This window comes from Notolepis coatsorum (assembly GCF_963971535.1).
Source record: "Notolepis coatsorum genome assembly, chromosome: 1".
Taxonomy (NCBI): Eukaryota; Metazoa; Chordata; class Actinopteri; order Aulopiformes; family Paralepididae; genus Notolepis; species Notolepis coatsorum.
The window spans coordinates 103,365,681-103,386,835 of record NC_140165.1 but is presented as its reverse complement, the minus strand read 5'-3'; the positions used below and the strand labels follow the sequence as shown (position 1 = coordinate 103,386,835).

The 21,155-nt window shown below is 43.3% G+C and overlaps 1 protein-coding gene across 1 annotated transcript in view; it reads right to left on the bottom strand.

Moving 5' to 3' along the window:
• frem1a (Fras1 related extracellular matrix 1a) overlaps positions 1-21,155 on the bottom strand; it is a 116,314-nt gene that overhangs the window by 38,395 nt on the left and 56,764 nt on the right. The window contains exons 17-22 of the mRNA XM_084334826.1: positions 20,522-20,774; positions 18,355-18,558; positions 15,653-15,838; positions 13,901-14,097; positions 11,100-11,325; positions 7,880-8,024 (exon numbers count right to left, since the gene is read on the bottom strand). Coding sequence (XP_084190952.1) covers positions 7,880-8,024; positions 11,100-11,325; positions 13,901-14,097; positions 15,653-15,838; positions 18,355-18,558; positions 20,522-20,774 — 1,211 coding nt within the window. The remainder of the gene's footprint in view (positions 1-7,879; positions 8,025-11,099; positions 11,326-13,900; positions 14,098-15,652; positions 15,839-18,354; positions 18,559-20,521; positions 20,775-21,155) is intronic.

Below are 21,155 nucleotides of genomic sequence, written 5' to 3'. Positions count from 1 at the left end.
CTCCGGGCCAGGACGAGTGGACCTGTACATTGGATTACTTTACCCGGACGACGGCGAGCCTTCCACGGCTTGGATTATCTACATGCTTTGGGTGCTTTGATTATTCCATGGATAACGGCCAACACTGCTGAGTGTTGGAACTACCCCCCGGAGAGGAGTCCAGGTGAGACGGCGCTCTACACCAGTGAGGTCGCCTCACGTCTCTCCGTTGTGGACCGGCAGCTACCGTCCACCAGAGGGTCCAGCTGTATTCATCTGCGGACCGAGGTTCTGTGGGCATCGTGTTCAGGACTCTGAATTCTCCCAAGAAATCGTCGGCCAGATGGGATACCGCCAGCGGCTCTTCTAACCCCCCCTCCTACTGTCTTACAACCAGCGGGACCCCCCCCCCCCCTTAGTGTATCCAGCTATAATCATTTAAGTACCATCGCTATAGTTCCCTAAAGAACCAGGTTGTATATTTGCTCCCTGCGTAACCAGAGATTGGACATTCAATGTTGATTTACCTACGAATACTCATTTGCCATACAAGTGCATTTCAAATCATAAATGTCATCAAGTGAACGTTGTATATACCCTTTGCTATATAAAATATTCGATTTGCACATTTGTGTGGACTTCGTTTCATCAGGTGGGAAAGTGTTCATCATATCTATATCATGTACTGGATGGCCAGAAGTTAAAGTACAAGAGGTAGTGGTTTAATAATACCATACTTATCAATACAGTCAGGGAATTGTACCCCTCAGTTACACACAGCTTGCTCCTGAATGTAAAACAATTTCACTTTTGATTGTTCCTTACTCAGAGCTTGGTACAGGGATAGTGCCGTAGGGATATCAACTCCTTGGGTGACAAGCCTGTCGGCCCTCCTCTTCAATGTGACACCCACACCATCTGGGGCACCTTTTCCATGGCTGGCTTCAAAGTAGTTCCATGATCGTCTTGTAAACCCCCTTTTGAAGATTTCAGTACAAAACAGGTAAAAATTGGCACACTGCTTGTACTGTGTGCAGGGTCCGTCGCTAAGAAAATGGATGGTTTTCACATCTGGGAGTTTCTCTCTGATTTCCCTCAGGATGGGCTGCAGGTGTTGCCATATGGCAGGTGGTCCCTTCAGTCTGGATGCTGATACAGTGCAGAAGGAGGTAGGGGCAGATGCCTCCCCCACATAGTAAACCCCAGTGTGCAAAGTGGCCTGTTGGTGTGATGCACCAAAATGGACAGCCTGTACGTCAGTGCTGTACTTGCAGCTGTAGTTCTCTGAGAAGTCGATATGGACTGCACATTCATTTGCAGGGAGGTCCAGCTTCAGGACCCGTGAGAAAGCATATTGCTGCCTGATGTTGTAGAGATGGCGCCTGAACTTCTGGAGCAAAATCTGAAAAGTTTCCACCAGCTCTTCTTGGGAGCATTCAAATTATTTCTTCAAAGTGACCTTTGAGGCTGCTCCAGGATAATTTGTGTGCTCTTTGTCCGCAGTGGCCCACTGAAGGTATGAGACAGATCGGTGGCTCTGTAGTGGCTTGTGAGTGTATAGGTATTGTTGCTACAGTTCTCACATTCCCCATACATACATTGCTTGCTTGTGGTGTCACACATGATGGCTTGTGTCAGGCTCTCCAAATTGGATGTGTCAATGATGTGCATCTGGTGAAGCTTTTTGGCAATAAAGCCTAGATTTTCATTTTGTTTGCACATGCAGGTTTCACAATCTGCCAATGTTGGCTGCACAATCCAGTAGGGGCGAAGCGTGCAGAACAGTGAGTATGATAGATGGAGGTTGGTGTGCTCAGCCAGGAACTTCAAATGGAGGTGGTTCTTCATTGAATCCATCAGTAACCTTTTCTGCATTTTCTTTTTTTCTTTTGTCAGCGTTTGCTTTTTTCCAGTTGTGATCCTGCTGACATCGTCACGTGAAAAGAACAATCTCACCGTTGACCTCAGTGTAGCACCCTTGTGTTTCTTCCTCTGGTACTTGCAGACATTTTCATTTGCCAGTTTTGTCCACCTTCTCATTAAAAAACCATAAACCTCCTCTGCCAATCTCTGCAGCCTGTACTTCTTCAGGACTTTGTTGGTGACTATTCCTGCAATGACCTGTTTGTCACTCTCTCTCTTTGAATGTGCATACTTGTCACGTACTTCCTCAGCTACAGCTGTGTGGAACAACAGGGTTCTCCTTAGGGTTGTGACCGAGATGTGTCGAATCAACTTGTTGACTTTGGATCTTGGAGATGGATTGTTCTTTTTCAAACGTTGGAGTCGCTTTCTGTATTTAGCTGCCCTCTGTTCAGCTTTCCTCAATGTATCCTGTACTTTCTGGAACTCCCTGTTTTTTTTTAAAACTTTGACCAGTCAGCTGGTTCTTTTTAGCGTTTATCGCTTTTTCGTCGCATTCATACTTGGTCAAGTTCGACCGACAGAAGCAGGCTGAAAGGGTTCAGATGGGGGGAAAGACACTCTGGGAAAGGCACGGCTGCCGTCCGGGATTCGAACGCGCTCAGCCCCAGATCCGCGCGAGCGCGGTTGTCCACGGCGCTGAAATAGCACTCGCGGTACGTGGTGAGCTACTGGAGCTCCCCTGGAACTCCCTGTTTAACTTTGCTTTGGTAGCCCTCAATGTTCTTCTCCCAGCATCACATTGCCTAAAAGAAAGATATAAACATAAATACATTTGTCACATAATCATTTCACTTGCATGGACTTTTTCCCAATTGTAGTTTTGCACCAAACAAAGTAATTACCAGGATTAGATGGGCCTAATAATTACTGAGTACATATATCAAGTAAATTAAATGGTAAATGGTGCATTTACTGTATAGCACTTTTATCCAAAGCACTTTACAATGTTTTGTAAAAGATTTAATGATATTTTTTTAATTAAATTACCTTGAAGTCCCAGTTTGAGAGCTGACTGGGGATTCTGGCCTGACTGGAACGTCTGGACTGACTGGGGCATCAGGGCTGACTGGAGGGGTGTTCAATCCTTCAAGTACACTTTTCCTGGCATCACTCCTCTTATGAGCCTCCTTCCATTTTTTACGCTGGGCACGCTGCTCTCTCATACTGCAGTCTTTTAGCCTTTTATTCTTCCATGTTTCTACATCTTTTCTCCACTTATCTTTCTCTTTTTCTAAGTACTGCTGTCTCCTCTGTTCATCAGCATCACGCCTGGCACGGTAGCGCCTCTGATTTTCATCAGTGCTCAATGGTGTGGAAGAACTCTGTAGAAATCAATTACATTTCAAACAAAATGTCTATTAACCTTTGATAGAATAATGATTTGGGTAACACCTTACATTAAGTCTGCATTCACTACTATTAGGCACTAATAACATAGTTGTTACTAGTACACGTAAGTACAGTTAGTTACAGATGGAACAAGACATCTAATAATTACAAAGAAATGTGTGTAATTACACATGTTCATGTTCTACTTCTGTAAAGACATACTGCTGAACTGAAGGAGATGCAACCCTGTTACTGTAGTGCAACCCTGTTACTCTAATTATAGTAACAGGGTTGCAAGTAACAGGGTTGCAAATCAATGCTAATGTTAGCTTTTACTTCAGGAAAAGATGCTAGCTGAGGAATGTAAGTTACTGTCAATGTCAAGGTTAAACATAGTTATATGAATAAAGAAAGACAAATTTGAAATAAATGTGTCTTATTGTGATAATATGAGTAACAGGGTTGTGTTGGCTAGAGTGACACAGTCAATCAAGGCTCAAAAGATTAGAAAAATATAAAAAGTGGAAGAGAGGACTTACCTTTGGTCTAGCCATTTTGTTAGCAGATGGCTTGATGATGTCATTTCCTGTGTCATGTGACTCACTGTTTTAATTTTTTCCCCTCTATCAGGTGAAATAGGTTTCGGTAACAGGGTTGCACACATGTTGTGGGACACAACTTCAGTGCATAATTACTATTATTTAAAATATGTTGATGAATAAACAAATTGTTTTTATAATTACAAGAGACATATATCAACAATCTAATACCAAAAAAGTATATTTAAAACATATATTTAAATGTTATATTGGACATGCAAGTTGGTCATCAATAAGGTGGAACAAGAGAAAAGTGCCATTTTAGGGGGTGTTCAAGAGCTATTTGGTATTTTAAAAATATTTTGGAACCACTTTTTCCACAACCATATTTACATTTAGTCTCAGGACAAGTACAATTTACATAACAAGTGCATGTTTTAGTATTTTGTGCATGGATTGTTTGGAATTTCATGGGTGGGACTGAAAATGTCCTCCAATTCTGGAATGTATATATTATATATATAAATGATACAATCCCGTTTACTGCAACAAAAAATATTGGAATGAGGTGAACAAACTGAAAACGTTATTTTAGTAGATAAAACAGATGACGTATGTATAATTTTATCGTGATATTACAATATTGTGACTCTAAATGGTAAATGGCTGCATTTATATAGCAGCTTTTATCCAAAGCGCTTTACAATTCTGTTCCTCACATTCACCCATTCACTCACACATTCACACACCGACGGAGGCAACCATGCAAGGTACCGACCTGCTCATCAGGAGCAGTCAGGGGTTAAGTGTCTTGCTCAAGGACACATCGACACGCTGCCCAGGAGGAGCGGGAATCGAACCGGGAACCTTCCGACTACCAGACGACCGCTCTACCTCCACTGTCGCCCCTTGAGCCACTGTCGCCCGTTGAGTACCTCGACTCCAGTATCGAGGTAAACCACTGAGTAATAGTGCTAATCAGATGTATGTACAGAGTTGTAGTATTAATATGCCCAGTGATACAGTATGTATTTGTGGAATAGTTGCTTTACTACAGAGTAAAATGAGCCCTCACAGCCAGCTCTGTACATATTATACATATCTTACATGTCGTACATTTAGAGCCCTGAACTACTGCGCATGCTCCAGCTTCCTTGCTTTACAAATGAGCACACTGAGGAAAAAGAGGGCGGGGGCGTCAGAAAAAACTTGTCACTCCATCCAAACACATACACGAGGAGTGGAGGGGATGAGCATAAACGCCTACGTAATAGAGCAGCCGAAGCACGTGCTCCAGGAGTATTGAACTTGGGGGAGCAAACTTGTCTCTTTGCTCCCTCACTTTTTGATCATATGATATATCCCCCCCCAATATATAAATATTATCTAACCATAACTACGTAATTTCAATCAAATTAATAATACGCAATGACACTTAATAGCAAGTTTTTAAGTTTCCAAAGATTGCGACACCCCCCTGCCCGATATGGTTTGATCCAGTGCCTCCCACAGACAGAGCGGAGCCCGGCCGGCGCACTCCAGTCTCACAGCGCTGCAGCCTCCAGGTGTAAGCTGGTAGGCAGGCAGGCAGGCAGCGTGAACACTTTGTCACAACAGCAGGATCTTCCACTAAGTAAGTTCAGTTGTTAGAACAAACTATTATGTTAGACATCATCTTTACTATTGAGTGGTATAACTTCTACCACGCAATACAATAAAATTGTTTCATGGTCCGAAATGCCATCTGGTCATACCAATAATAATAATAATAATAATAATAATAATAACAAAGTTTCCCTCTGGTTGGCGTTAGCTTTAGTGCTAGCCGCTAGCTAACGTTGTCATATATCTAGATATGTGGTGTCGTCAGCTGGATAACGTTGACTTCGTTTGCAAATTTTAACGTTCGCTATGGCAGACGAGCAGGGCCGGATTAACGACGGCCGCGGCCCGTGGGCCTATAGTGACGAGGGCCCCCCAAATTTTTTATTTTTTTTATAATAATAATAATAATAATGCAATAAAAGTCTGAAAATGAAGGGATTATGTCCATGAGTGTCATTTTTAGAAATTAAGGCCTGCCTCTTATATAAGCCTCTAATAAAGGCCTGGTGCTCTTTGCAGCTGAGGTAAATAGAAGACCCGTCCTATATTTGAGGATTTACGGTAAATCAAGATGTTCAATTATCTTAAGGTACAATACCTGAAATGAAAATGTGTGTGTGTGTGTCCAGCCAACCAGGTAACATGGCAGAAAAAAGAAAGAATACAGACATCGGAGCATTTTTCAGTACACCAAAACGCAAAGTAAGAACCCTAGTAGCCTAATAGCTCAAAGACTTAAAGGGCGGGCTCCACAAATAATGGATTGCACGGTGTTAATTGCACCCTTACTTACAATTCATTATGAATTGTAAATGGGGGACCCTGATGTAAACAAAACAAAAGTCTTTCTCTGGTCTGCATCCCCTTAACAATTGTGTGTATTGAGCCGTACTATATTGTACCCATTCTGCAATATGTTAATACATTTTTTTATCAATCAATAACAGATTGCAGAATGGGTACAGTACAGTACGGCTCAATACACACAATTGTTAAGGGGATCCAGACCAGAGAAAGACTTTCGTCTTGTTTACATCAGGGTTCCCCATTTTCAATTCATAATAAATTGTAAGTAAGGGTGCAATAGAAATGTTTCATAATGATGTTCAGTGTATTCATAAGTGTATTGCTCTCCTTAATGTAGAATGATATGGTGACTGTACAGACTCAGGAAGGAGAGAAAGAGACCCAAGAGTTACAGGTAATGGAAATATCAGACAGTCAGCTTAAAGTGTAGGATAACATAACAAATTAAGACACAAATACTTGGATTATATATCCCCCCTCTCTCCCTTTCTTTACAGAGTAGCATAAAGATTGTGTATTCAAACCGGTTCAGTGTATTCATAAGTGTATTGCTCTCCTTAATGTAGAATGATATGGTGACTGTGCAGACTCAGGGAGGAGGCAGAGAAGGAGAGAAAGAGACCCAAGAGTTACAGGTAATGGAAATATCAGACAGCTTAAAGTGTAGGATAACATAACAAATTAAGACACAAAATAGGCTATATTTACAGCAGACCCTGTTATTGTTCCTTGTTGGTATTTTTTCTCTCTTTCTTATTAAAAACTTGGCCTATTTGAAAGGAGATTGATTTAATAAAAATAAAAGAGCGAAAAATCAATATACAGTATATATACAGTATATATATATATTAATATATTATTATTATTATAGTAATTGGCTATCATACTGCAATATAAACTGAGTTTTATAGTGAAAAGAGCAGCTTTATTAGTCAAGATTGAAGGCTCTATATTGCAGGAAATTGCACGTACAGGTTCATTAAATGAAAAAAATATCTGCCGTGGAGGGGGTCGTGCCGGACCCCCTCCAAACCACTCCTTGCCTGTCAAAAAATAATAAAAAAAAAAAAAAAAATATACAAATAAAAAAAAAAAATAATGTGCACCCCCACTTTCAACTATAACTAGGCGGCCATGGGGATAAGTGTTTACTTACAGAAAATGACTCGCTCATCGCAGTTCTTCAGAATTTAGTGAAGGGTAGAGCTAAGCATCATTATGATGTCTGTCTCTACAGAGTTAGCACCTTTTACTGCTGATGCCTTTAAAGTAGATATCACTCAGGCCACATAAAGAGAATTCGTCAGTTATGCCTTGATTTGGCAACTGGGTGAAGTGTTTCTCGACGGTGGACTTTCCCTTTAACCTTTTAAAAGCATGTGTACAGAATGAGCCTATTGACCATATTCACACGGTGGCCATTTTGCTCATATGTCATGCAAAATGGCTGCCGTGTGAATATGGTAAATTGATTCAATCACTATATGTAGTGATAGCTTTAATCAATCATTTTACTGGATTTTTCACTTGCCCTTATTATAGCTTGACTGTTCTCTTAATTATATCATATACCAGATACCACTGCCCTTCTTGGCCAGGTCTCTTGAAAAATAATACAAATAATATATATTTTTAAATATATCTTTTTTTAAATAAAATAAAAACAAGAATAAAAGATACATTAAAAGAAAAACCTTATCAATCGAGGCTCCTCGTCGTTGACTGGCAGCACTTTAACCATCACTTGTCTCTGGAGCTGGTGCTTCCCGTCAGTCAGCTGGATGGTGAAACTGTCCTCCATGTTGTCTGAGTCGTCGTGGACGTACATCAGGGCCATACCTGTGAGTCAATAACAGGTCCAGATGAAATTATACTAGTGATGTTTCACATTGAATCGTCCGATCCTATTACTGGTCACTCTGGGGACTCTAAAACAGCATATTTTCGACAAGGGATATTTGAACAAATGTAGAAACTATTGAAATGTATGAACGTTTTTTTTTTTTTTGTTTATTATGTTTTTCAAACGTGATTGTAAAGGTGAGTTACAATTATGAGGTCAAACACTCTGTACTGGAACTTATGCATTGCATTATGTATCAACATTAATTTAATTAGCTGTTAAATTAGGCATGTAAGAACATAATGTGTGGGCATATACTGTAGTTGTGTACAGTTAAGTATGTACTTAGCTATTTCACATAGTTTGATTATTAGATATTGGATTATTGTATATTGGAGCTTGTCTTGTGTGTGTTTACTAGTCCAAGTCTAGTCATTTGTCATGTTTACTTGTAATGTTATATGTTATGATGTAAGTATTATGTCTGTGTGTGTACTAGTCCTTTGTCCTGTTTACTTGTAATGTTACATGTTATGATGCAAGTATTATGTCTGTGTGTGTACTAGTCCATTGTCATGTTTACTTGTAATGTTATGTTATGATGCAAGTATTATGTCTGTGTGTGTACTAGTCCATTGTCCTGTTTACTTGTAATGTTACATGTTATGATGCAAGTATTATGTCTGTGTGTGTACTAGTCCAGTGTCATGTTTACTTGTAATGTTATATGTTATGATGCAAGTATTATGTCTGTGTGTGTACTAGTCCATTGCCATGTTTACTTGTAATTAGGGATGTCCGATATTATCGGCCTACCGATATTATCGGGATGTCCGATATTATCGGCCTACCGATATTATCGGCCGATATCGGCATTCAAATGTGATATCGGAAAATATCGGTATCGGTTTTAAATTTTTTATTTTGTTTTACATTTCTATAACCTTTATTTACCCAGGCAAGCAAGTAAGAACAAATTCAGATTTTATTTATTGTCAAAAGTATGCATAATGTTGTGTTAATTCCACAACAAGAGATATGTAATGTTAATTACCTGAAATTATTCAATTTTTGGGAGGGGGGAAACCCTGCATATATCGGTATCGGTTGATATCGGTTGATATCGGTATCGGAAATTAAGAGTTGGACAATATCGGTATCGGTAAAAAAGCCAATATCGAGCATCCCTACTTGTAATGATATATGTTATGATGCAAGTATTTGTGTGTGACTAGTCCTTTGTCCTGTCTACTTGTAATGCTATATGTTATGATGTAATTATTATGTTGCACAGTCACAATGTAAGTTTTTTGTGTACCCCAGGAATAATAGCTACTGCAATGCTGTAGCTAATTGGGGATCCTCATCCTAATAAACTAAACTAACCTTTAAGGCTCTCATCCACATTCATAAATCCAGATATGCTTGCAGCCAGATAGCTTTCTACAGAGAACACAGCGACGAAATTGGTATCTATCTTCTTGTCTTGACTCTGGAGAAGATGGTAAGCACATTTCCCGTGATGTTGCCGTGTTCCTTTAAAGAAACACGGCAACTTTTTGGGAAATTTGCTTATTTGACATCTACCCTGGAGTTAGACAAGCAGATACATACCCTTTTCTTGCATGCATATAGGCATTGGGAACAGCCGGACCGTTAGCCTAGCTTAGTGTAATATTTTTTTTCCCCAGGATGCGCCCCGGGCCGATGTAACTATTGGTTGAGGGGCGCAATATAAATAAATGTATCATATCATATCATAGGTGTGCCAGTATAGCCTAGTTCATCATTAATTTCATCACCTCAAAAGCCCAGTTTTTCAAAAATCAACAGGGCTTTTGAGGTGATGAAATCACTGCGCCCATGCAGCAGTGGTTCGGCAAAAAATAGTTCCAAGTATATATCTGCTTAGAAAACGAAAATGTCTAATTTAAAAATATATATTCGCCATGTGGTAAATACACAGGTCACAACATGTTTACAGGAAAGTTTTGGAGTTGTATTTGGAGTTGTATTTCATGACTGTTGGGAACTAGGCTACACTGGCACACGTACTTCCAGTGAATGGCGCTAAGCTAGGCTAACGGCACGGCTGTTCCCTAAGCCTAATGCATGCACAGAGAAGAAAAGGGTATGTATCTGCTTGTCTAACTCCAGGGTAGATGGCAAATAAGCAAATTTCCCAAAAAGTTGGCATGTTCCTTTAAGCTCTACTACACCATCACTGAGATTGAGAACATGAGCTCCCTTTTAACATCAAGTCTGCCAACACCTTACATACTAAGGCCTTGCTTAAAACCCACATTTTCGCTCTAGATGATCACTGAGTTACTTTGCTGTTGTGTCGTGTGTCTGAGGTGTACTTATGTTCTTTTGCTGAGTTACTTTGCTGTTGTGTCACGTGTCTGAGGTGTACTTATGTTCTTTTTTTTTTAATCTATTTTTTGTTCTCCCCCTTTTTTCCGTATTTTTCTCCCATCCCAATTTAGTCGTTATGCCAATTCGTTGCGCGCATTTGCCCCCTACTGTCGGCCTAGGGAGGGTGAAGACTACCACATGCCTTCCTCCGATACATGTGGAGTCAGCCAGCCGCTTCTTTTCACCGAATGTAACGCGTGGGAGGATCACACTATCTCCCCCAGATCCCTTCCCTGCTGAACAGGCGCCCCGACCGACCAGTAGGAGTCGCTGTTTTACAACGACCAGGACACATACCCCACCGGCTTCCCACCCGCTAACACTGCCAATTGTGTTAGTAGGGATGACTGACCAAGCCGGAGGTACCGCTGACAGCTGGATTTGATCCCAGAGTCTCTGCGGTGGTAGGTGAGCGCTTAGTCCGCTGCGCTAACCAGCCGCCTGTGTACTTATGTTCTTTTGCTGAGTTACTTTGCTGTTGTGTTGCGTGTCTGCGATGTACTTATGTTCTCTGTCCGTCCGTCCGTCTGCCTGGATGCCTGTCTCCAATGTCCTGTCTATTAATTTCTTCTTTTTCCCCGGGCTGCGCCCCCTATAAATGCTGGCAATATAAATGAAATGAAAATATCATATATCATATCAAAACATGGTACCATTTCTTAGATCTCTCATGGTGAAGTCTTGAACCGGCGTCTCTGCCTCCCGTCGCCTGTGGACAGGCCTCCCGTCACTGGGCACCTCCGCGCTGTTGTTGTGGCTCGTTATGCTGCCGTGCTGAGGGTGTCGCACCACGGTGAAGCTCAGCTCATCCCTCGGCACGTCCAGATCCACAGCGTTCAGGACAGAGGAGACCAACTCCTTCATGTCCCCCTCTCGCACCTTTATATGTAGGGACATCGAGAGAAAATTATAATAATAATATAATACATTTTACTTGTATAGCACCTTTCATACAAGAATTGCAGCTCAAAGTGCTTCACACTTTGGCAAAGTGTGTCACACACAGGCAAAGTGCAGACATATAAAATCAAACATTTTCACATTAGGATCTAGCATCCCAATAGGCCATTTTGTTTATGGTTTGATTCTATGGCATGAAATGACATAAAACGAGCATAAAAAAGATAGCAGCAAGGTAAGGCAAATCACAGTTTTAAAATGACATATTATCAAATGTGCAGAAAAAGATAGCAGCAAAGTAAGGCAAATCACAGTTTTTCATATTAGGATCTAACATCCCAATAGGCCTCTCTGTAAATTAGAGGTGTCCCCAAAAAGTATCATGGTCATTAGTAAAAATATATATTATAATATATAACCAGCTCCAGATCCCTCCGTTCAAACAACCAAATCTGCCTAAAAATCCCCCACACAAGACTGGTGACAAAGGGAAACCGGGCTTTCGCAGTCGCAGCACCGACCCTCTGGAACAAGCTCCCACTCAACCTGAAATCTGCAAGCACCCTACAGACCTTTAAGGCCATGCTCAAAACCCACCTATTCGCCATAAACAATCCATGAGCTAGTTTTTTTGTATTGTTGTATGTGTGGTGTACTATGTCGGTCTGTTCTCTATCTGATTGGTTGGACTGCCTGTATTTTTCTGTTTTTCATTTTGTTCCTGTCTTTTTTGTTTGTTTTCTCTTTCTCTCCCGGGATGCGCCCCGGGCCGATGTAACTATTGGTTGAGGGGCGCAATATAAATAAATGTATCATATCATGTATCATATCAATATATATATAATATAATAACGATACCGCTTTGGTAAAAGCTATATCACCATGGTACGACTTTTGCACTTCAAATAATTCCATGGTATAATCCAATTTAAACCAATGGTTTACCAATTACCAGTGGTATTTCCATCATAGTAGTGACCAGGAAATTATAGGCTGAAGCGTGTGCGCCCAGAGGCGTGAGGGAGCTGATAGGCTGAAGCGTCTGCGCCCAGAGGCGTGAGGGAGCTGATAGGCTGAAGTGTGTGAGGCGCGAGGGAGCTGATAGGCTGAAGTGTGTGAGGCGCGAGGGAGCTGATAGGCTGAAGTGTGTGAGGCGCGAGGGAGCTGATAGGCTGAAGTGTGTGAGGCGCGAGGGAGCTGATAGGCTGAAGTGTGTGAGGCGCGAGGGAGCTGATAGGCTGAAGTGTGTGAGGCGCGAGGGAGCTGATAGGCTGAAGTGTGTGAGGCGTGAGGGAGCTGATAGGCTGAAGTGTGTGAGGTGTGAGGGAGCTGATAGGCTGAAGTGTGTGAGGCGTGAGGGAGCTGATAGGCTGAAGTGTGTGAGGCGCGAGGGAACTAATAGGCTGAAGCGTGTGAGGCGTGAGGGAGCTGATAGGCTGAAGTGTGTGGGGACACACTTCCCGAAATAGGGGGGGTAGTGTAAGGACCACAGATCCCTAGACTCGCTAACCCTTGGCTAACGGGTTGGACCCTTTAGTTGACTGGTTAGCATTATCACATGTGGTCTGGGCGACCTTGGTTTGATTCCCAGCTTGCCCCCTGAATTCGCTACAATACCTTTTTGGAAGGGCTGAGACTGAAATCAAACTACATTTTACAAATGTAAACAGGAAGCATTACATTTTCCAACTCTGAAGGAAGCCACTGTGCCCCTAAAGCACCTTGTTTAACCCCCGGCACATCAACACTCATAATGTAAGGCAAACATCTGTCTGGAACAATTGCACGTTCGCTTCACTCTGCTGACCTCACCTGAAAGGACAGTTGCTAGCTATTCAATCCTGTTCCCACTTTCAGTAGGGTACCCTTAAAAGAACACGCCAACATTTTGGGAAATTAGCTTATTGTCTCGGGATCATCCCTATGTTCCCCGGGTCCTATGTTCCCCGGGTTCTATGTTCCCCGCTTTGATTGATTAATAGATTGAACATTTTATAAATTTTTATTATTTTATTAATTATTAATGTCCGCCTTCGAAAGGTTAAGCTTAGGCCCTCTTTCGAACTGGTTAAGGTTAGAGTTTGGAATCAGGGCTGGTGGTCTAAAATTTTCAATCAATCAATCAATCAAAGCGGGGAACATAGAACCCGGGGAACATATAGGACCCGGGGAATATAGACATGCTCCCATTGTCTCCATGCATTGTGCTAAGCTAGGCTAACATGCAGCCAAATAGCTTTCTACTGAACGCACAGAGAGGAAACTGGTATCTACCTTCTTGTCTCTCTCTGGAGAAGACGGTAAGCTAATTTTCCAAAATGTTGGCGTGTTCCTTTAAGGGGGGGGGGGGGCTCATTGACAGTAGGGTTTTCTTTATTGTATGTTTCTATATTGTTTTATATTGTATGTACAAGGGACTGGAGATGTAAAATAGCAAAAGCTACAGTATAATCTAGTCTAGTGCATCTTTTCTCTTCGGAAACAAATGTTTTTTTTGTATGTTGTCCCTGAAATAAACGTCAAAACATTTTCAAATAAAAGGCTGCCTACTCACAGTGATGTTCCTCGCCAGAAAGTCTGGGACCTCATCGTTGGTGGGACTGATGATGATGTAGAAGGGGACGTTGGCGGAGGTGTGTTTGCCGTCCGACACGCAGAGCATGAGCTGGTCGGCGGTGGGTTCCACCCTCTGATGTCGGGACTGGACGTAGTTCACATGGCCGTCCAGGAGGTCCTTGAAGGAGAAGGAGGCTGCGGAGGACGGAGAGGTGCATGAGAGACGACCGATTACAGTGTGTCTAACAGTGTTGTAGTACTTGGACTTGAGCACTGATGACTTGGACGAGCATTGACTGCATTCGGACTCGGAAGGTGCAGACGAGGACATGGACTTGTAAATTGATAAACATTTATATATTTTGGATTTATTTTATAATAGGCCCTAATCATTTGGCATAATATATTGATGGCTAGTGCATTTGTTTGGCTATTGTGTCACAGAGTAAATAAACTCTTTTAAAACTTTGAAATGGTGTCATTTATGTTTAATGTAGTTTAATGTTTTTTTATTTGTATGTCAGCTCTTTGACTGCCAGAGTGGAGTGGATTCAACCTTGATGACTTGGACTCGGACTAGGGTGATGGGGACTCGACTCAGACTCGACTCGGGCTCTTCTTTGGTGACTCAGACTTGGACTCTGACTCGAACACTGGGGACTCGAGACTCGGACTCGAGATTTAGTGACTCGACTACAACACAATAGTGTCTAATGTGAATTCATTCAAACCTTCATTTCAACTCGTAAGACACGGAGGTTACCCTCATTTACAGCGACGACGAGCTTACAAAACGAGACACGGTTTATTGGCAATTTCATAAATATAGACACAATAAATAATAAACAATAAAAAATCAGCCAGTTACAAGTTGACTCAGTGGTCGGAGATCATACTTTTAAATGCAGCAAAAGAAGGAAGAACCGTCAGCTTCAGTCAGTTGGAGGGCATTTCAGGTGTTGGAAGCATCAAAGAAAGATTTTTTGCGACTGATCAAATTTTTTTTTACATTAGAGTAATGTTTTAGAGTCATGACTATAAATGTAAAACATAATTATTAATGATACAAATATTGTCGTATTTATTATCATTATAATTATTTAATTCCGAGGATTTCTGTGGAATCGAAGTGAACACAATCCCCTAGGATTTCTCCCAAATGAAGCCGTTACAAACACGGGCGCACACCAGTCTGACTTACGACTGCCTTTTTGAGTTCGTAAATCCTGTTCGTAGCTATGAACGAATTTACGAAAAGAAGCCGTTTGAGAATGGCAAAAAAGTTCTTAATCGAGTTAAGTCCGTTCGAGAATGAGGTCCAATGTTTTCAAATTGTATTATCTAGAAGTTTTGTGTTCATTCATAGTTAAAGACAGTAGAGGTTGAGTACATTATTATCTAAATATATGGTAAGTTAAGAGTGTTGTGTTCATTCATAGTTAAAGACAGTAGTGGTTGAGTACTTTATTATCTAAATATGGTACGTTACAGTGTTGTGTTCATTAGTTAAAGACAGTCGAGGTTGAGTAATTTATTATCTAAAGATGGTAAGTTAGTGTTGTATTCTTTCATAGTTAAAGACAGAGGCTGAGAGGTTGAGTACTTTCTGCTGATATATCACATTCACACTCTCAAGTGAATTTGGATTGAATTGAAAATACATGGACTGTCCAAAAAAACATCAAAACAGACTTGTATGGTTCTTCGTATCAAGGATTCATTTATTGAGGTAACCGTGCTTAATGCTTACCTATGCTTATGCCCGTGTTGCTTTTCTCAAAGCCGGGGCTGGGCAGCACATTCTCAATGTATCCAAACTGAGGAGGGGAAACCAGGCTGACCACCAGCTCCTCCAGAGCAGTGTCTGTGTCTGAGGCTCTCAGGTGGGACGCGGTTATCGGTGCGGCCCCCCCTTCATCCACCACGAAGATGTCTCCTGTGAACGACAAGAAACACAATTTAAAGTTACTAAATCTAAGTCCCAATCCAGATTGAATTGCTTAATTTATCTAAATATGTGGTTACAGTATACATGTTCTTGAAGAGGTGGATTTATATGAAAAAACATGCTTTTTTGTATTTTCTTAACCTGTCAGAAAACAAAATAGAGGTCTATTTAGAAAGATTTGGGAACATTAGTTTATTTAGAAATGTTTAACAAACAAAAAAATTTAAGCTATGAGCTGCATTGAAGTTGCAGATTTTGCTTTCATATGTGCACATAATATATATACAATATATATATTATATTATAGCTCATGATGAGTCCAGCAGGTGACTCAGATGGGTGTTTTTGTTTGTTTTTGTTGTATGAAAGAAAGTTGTCACAGCCTCGATAAAACTATAATTATTTATTAAAGCCATAGTCTTCTTTGTCTTGAATGAATCATTATCTTTATATCAAGGCTGCAACAAGGCTGGGACAAGGTTGAGACAGGGCTGGGACAAGGCTGGGACAGGGCTGGGACAAGGTTGAGACAGGGCTGCAACAAGGCTGGGACAAGGTTGAGACAGGGCTGGAACAAGGCTGGGACAAGGTTGAGACAAGGTTGGGACAAGGCTGGGACAAGGTTGAGACAAGGCTGGGACAAGGTTGGGACAAGGTTGGGACAAGGCTGGGACAAGGCTGGGACAAGGCTGGGACAAGGTTGGGACAAGGTTGGGACAAGGCTGGAACAAGGCTGGGACAAGGTTGAGACAAGGCTGGGACAAGGCTGGGACAAGGTTGAGACAAGGCTGGGACAAGGTTGGGACAAGGTTGGGACAAGGCTGGGACAAGGCTGGGACAAGGCTGGAACAAGGCTGGGACAAGGTTGAGACAAGGCTGGGACAAGGTTGAGACAAGGCTGGGACAAGGCTGGGACAAGGTTGAGACAAGGCTGGGACAAGGTTGAGACAAGGCTGGGACAAGGCTGGGACAAGGTTGAGACAGGGCTGGGACAAGGCTGGGACAAGGCTGGGACAAGGTTGGGACAAGGCTGGAACAAGGCTGGGACAAGGCTGGAACAAGGCTGGGACAAGGTTGGGACAAGGCTGGAACAAGGCTGGGACAAGGCTGGGACAAGGTTGGGACAAGGCTGGGACAAGGTTGAGACAAGGTTGAGACAAGGTTGAGACAAGGCTGGGACAAGGCTGGAACAAGGCTGAGACAAGGCTGGAACAAGGTTGAGACAAGGTTGGGACAAGGTTGGGACAAGGTTGGGACAAGGCTGGGACAAGGCTGGGACAAGGTTGAGACAAGGTTGGGACAAGGCTGAGACAAGGTTGAGACAGGGCTGGAACAAGGCTGGGACAAGGTTGAGACAAGGCTGGGACAAGGCTGGAACAAGGCTGAGACAAGGCTGAGACAAGGCTGGGACAAGGCTGGGACAGGGTTGAGACAGGGTTGAGACAGGGTTGAGACAAGGCTGGGACAAGGCTGGGACAAGGCTGGGACAAGGCTGAGACAAGGCTGGGACAAGGCTGGGACAGGGTTGAGACAGGGTTGAGACAGGGTTGAGACAAGGCTGGGACAAGGCTGGGACAAGGCTGGGACAAGGCTGGGACAAGGCTGGGACAAGGTTGGGACAAGGTTGAGACAAGGCTGAGACAAGGCTGAGACAAGGCTGGGACAAGGCTGGGACAGGGTTGAGACAGGGTTGAGACAGGGTTGAGACAAGGCTGGGACAAGGCTGGGACAAGGTTGAGACAGGGTTGAGACAAGGCTGGGACAAGGCTGGAACAAGGCTGAGACAAGGCTGAGACAAGGTTGGGACAAGGTTGAGACAGGGTTGAGACAGGGTTGAGACAGGGTTGAGACAAGGCTGGGACAAGGCTGGGACAAGGCTGGGACAAGGCTGGGACAAGGCTGGGACAAGGTTGGGACAGGGTTGGGACAAGGCTGAGACAAGGCTGAGACAAGGCTGGGACAAGGCTGGGACAAGGCTGGAACAAGGCTGGGACAAGGTTGAGACAGGGTTGAGACAGGGTTGGGACAAGGCTGGGACAAGGTTGAGACAGGGTTGAGACAGGGTTGAGACAGGGTTGGGACAAGGTTGGGACAGGGTTGAGACAAGGCTGGGACAAGGCTGGGACAAGGCTGGGACAAGGTTGAGACAGGGTTGAGACAGGGTTGAGACAGGGTTGAGACAAGGTTGAGACAGGGTTGAGACAGGGTTGGGACAAGGTTGGGACAAGGCTGGGACAAGGTTGAGACAGGGTTGAGACAGGGTTGAGACAGGGTTGGGACAAGGTTGGGACAGGGTTGAGACAGGGTTGAGACAAGGTTGAGACAAGGTTGGGACAGGGTTGAGACAGGGTTGAGACAGGGTTGAGACAGGGTTGAGACAGGGTTGGGACAAGGCTGTGACAAGGCTGGCACAACTTTCCTTCACACTGTTGCATGTCTTTATCATGTCAGCACCTCTCCAACACTGGTGTGCCGTTGTTTTCCCTTTATTCACAAACCCTCACCTGCTGAAATGGAAGGCGGCTGACTGTCGACAGGGAACACGGTCACTTTGAGGTCGTACACAGGCAGGCTGTCTCTGAGAGGCGCTGCGCCTCTGGTCTGAAGGGGCCGTCCGTCGCTGCAGCAGAGAGCAGCGTTCTCCGTCTCGCCGTCGGAGATGACAAACGTGATCGTGTCATGGCGAGGAGTCAGACCCACCTCCAGTCCTACGACACAGTCATAAACACAGGAGTCAGACCCACCTCCAGTCCTACGACACAGTCATAAACACAGGAGTCAGACCCACCTCCAGTCCTACGACACAGTCATAAACACAGGAGTCAGACCCACCTCCAGTCCTACGACACAGTCATAAACACAGGAGTCAGTTTTTAAATGCTTAGAGCACGATAATGACAATTATTGCCTTTTGGGTCCAGTCGTTTGTGGCTTGATAGGAGAAAGAAATAAAAACATTATAGAGAAAATCACATGGAGATCACATACTCAGGATGTTCAAACAACATCCTAACTATTTGACAACTAAAAATACAAAGTTTTTGGTATAAAAAGACACATGCTAAGGGGCCCCACTGACTTTGCTAACAAATGCTAAAGATTTCTGCTTCCAATATCTCAAATATCACACTGGTGCCCATGGTTTTTGGATAGATTGAAATGTCTCCCAAATTGACAAATCAGTGTCACACCCTATTCCTTCCTGTCTATTCTCTCTCTCTCTCTCTCTCTCTCTCTCTCTCTCTCTCTCTCTTTCTGATTACAGGTGCCGGGTCAGGTGTGTGAGAGCCCAGGGAGCAGCTGATTGACATCTGTGTGCTGATTGCTTCACCTACATAGACCTGGCTCAGATGTCATCATGCTGCCAGATCGTAGCTTACTATTCTCCGGTCAGTCGTAGTCTGTAGCACTTTACAGTTATTTAGTATTCTGTAGCCATGTCTCGTGTCTAACCCTGTCTGTCTTCCTTTCCCTCAGTCCGACATCTGGCTCCACGTCCTGTTCTCTACTCTCTAATCCTGTGTATGACCCCTCGCCTGTTTGACTACCCTGCTCCACATATGCCGCCTGGACTATACGAATACCTTCTCTGTGTATGACCTACCTCTGCCTGGACTGCTCGACCATTGTTATAATTAGGGATGTCCGATATTATCGGCCGATATTGGCATTAAAATGTAATATCGGAAATGATCTGTCTGTTTTCATTTTCCATTTTCTTTTCCATTTATTTAACCTTTATTTACCCTGGAAAGCAAGTAAGAACAAATTCATGTTTAATTTATTGTCAAAAGTATGCATAATGTTGTGTTAATTCCACGACAAGAGATATGTAATGTTAATTACCTGAAATTATTACGTTTTTTTGGGGGGGGGGGAACCCTGCATATATCGGTATCGGTTGATATCAGTATCGGAAATTAAGAGTTGGACAATATCGGTATATCGGATATCGGTAAAAAAGCCAATATCGAACATCCCTAGTTATAATACAATACCCGTCTTTTGGGTTATACCAAGACCTGTCTGCATTGTATCTGTGCTCTGCATAGATTCAATACGCTCAGCTGTGACACAAAGTAAACCATTCCTTTAAAATCTGTGAATTCTTTTTTTTTATATACTTTTTTCTCCCATTTTCTATTTTTCTCCCATCCCAATTTCATATCGTCCAATTCTACCCTCCCCTGTCTCGAATGTTGTTAGGCCATGCCTCCCACAAGCCGGCTGCAATGTGGACTAAGCCTTGCATCACGTGTCCCCTCCGGTACTCGAGGAAGCAGCAGTCGCATCTTTTCACCTGCACAGCGCGATCTCTCAGCGTCGGGGGTCTGCGTTTGGAGGGCACGCCGCCCCCGTCGCTTCCTGATTCTGCTGCGCAGGCGCACCAACCGACCTGTAGGAGTCGCTGTCCACAACGTCCGATCCCCACCCATCAGCTTCCCACCCCCTAATACTGCCAATTGTATTAGTATGAACGACCAGCCAAGCTGATAGCAATGCGGAGAGCTGGGCTCGAACCCAGCGTCTCCTGCATTGGTGGTGAGCGCCTTGCCCACTGCACCACCTAGCCGCCCCAAAATCTGTGAATTCTAAAACTGGGAAAAGAATATCTACAGCCACAATAGACCAAAAGCATCCAGTAAGACAGATACAGAGCCACAACAATACCAGTGTGTTTGTAGGCAACAGTCCCGGCGACGACATCCGCCTGGGTGAAGCGGTCGACCACGATGCCCCCCTTGAGCACCACGCCGTGATACGGCTGGCGGGCGATCAGGTACACCAGGCTGCCGTTATCGCTGTCTGCGTCGGTGGCGTAGATGTACTCTGCCGTGATGAAGACTTCCTGTCCCTCCGCACAGCTGAGTACAGGCTTCAGACCCACGGCCACCATCGGCACCTCGTCGTTGACGGGTGTCACCTGTAGACGGCAAGACGGTTAAATAAAATTCAAAGAACTGTATTAGTCCCGCAAGGGGCAATTTAAGGCATGAATGAAAGGCAAACAGCTGCACTTATACACATCCAAGACAGAACAAGGGACAAGAGACATAGATGACACTATTAAAGCACAAGAAACATGACACTGTTAGAACAGGATCCTTATATAGCTGATCTGTCAATTTCCCCAAGGGGATTAATAAAGGATCATCTTATCTTATCTAATAAATGTATTCGGTCAGTACAAAAAAAAGGTGCACTTTGGTCAAAAAGATTCAAATTAAGGGGTCAAAAGATGCATATTAGTGAACTGACCATTCCTAGCACTGTGGCCATTCACCAGTCGAATGGCCTCTGGAAA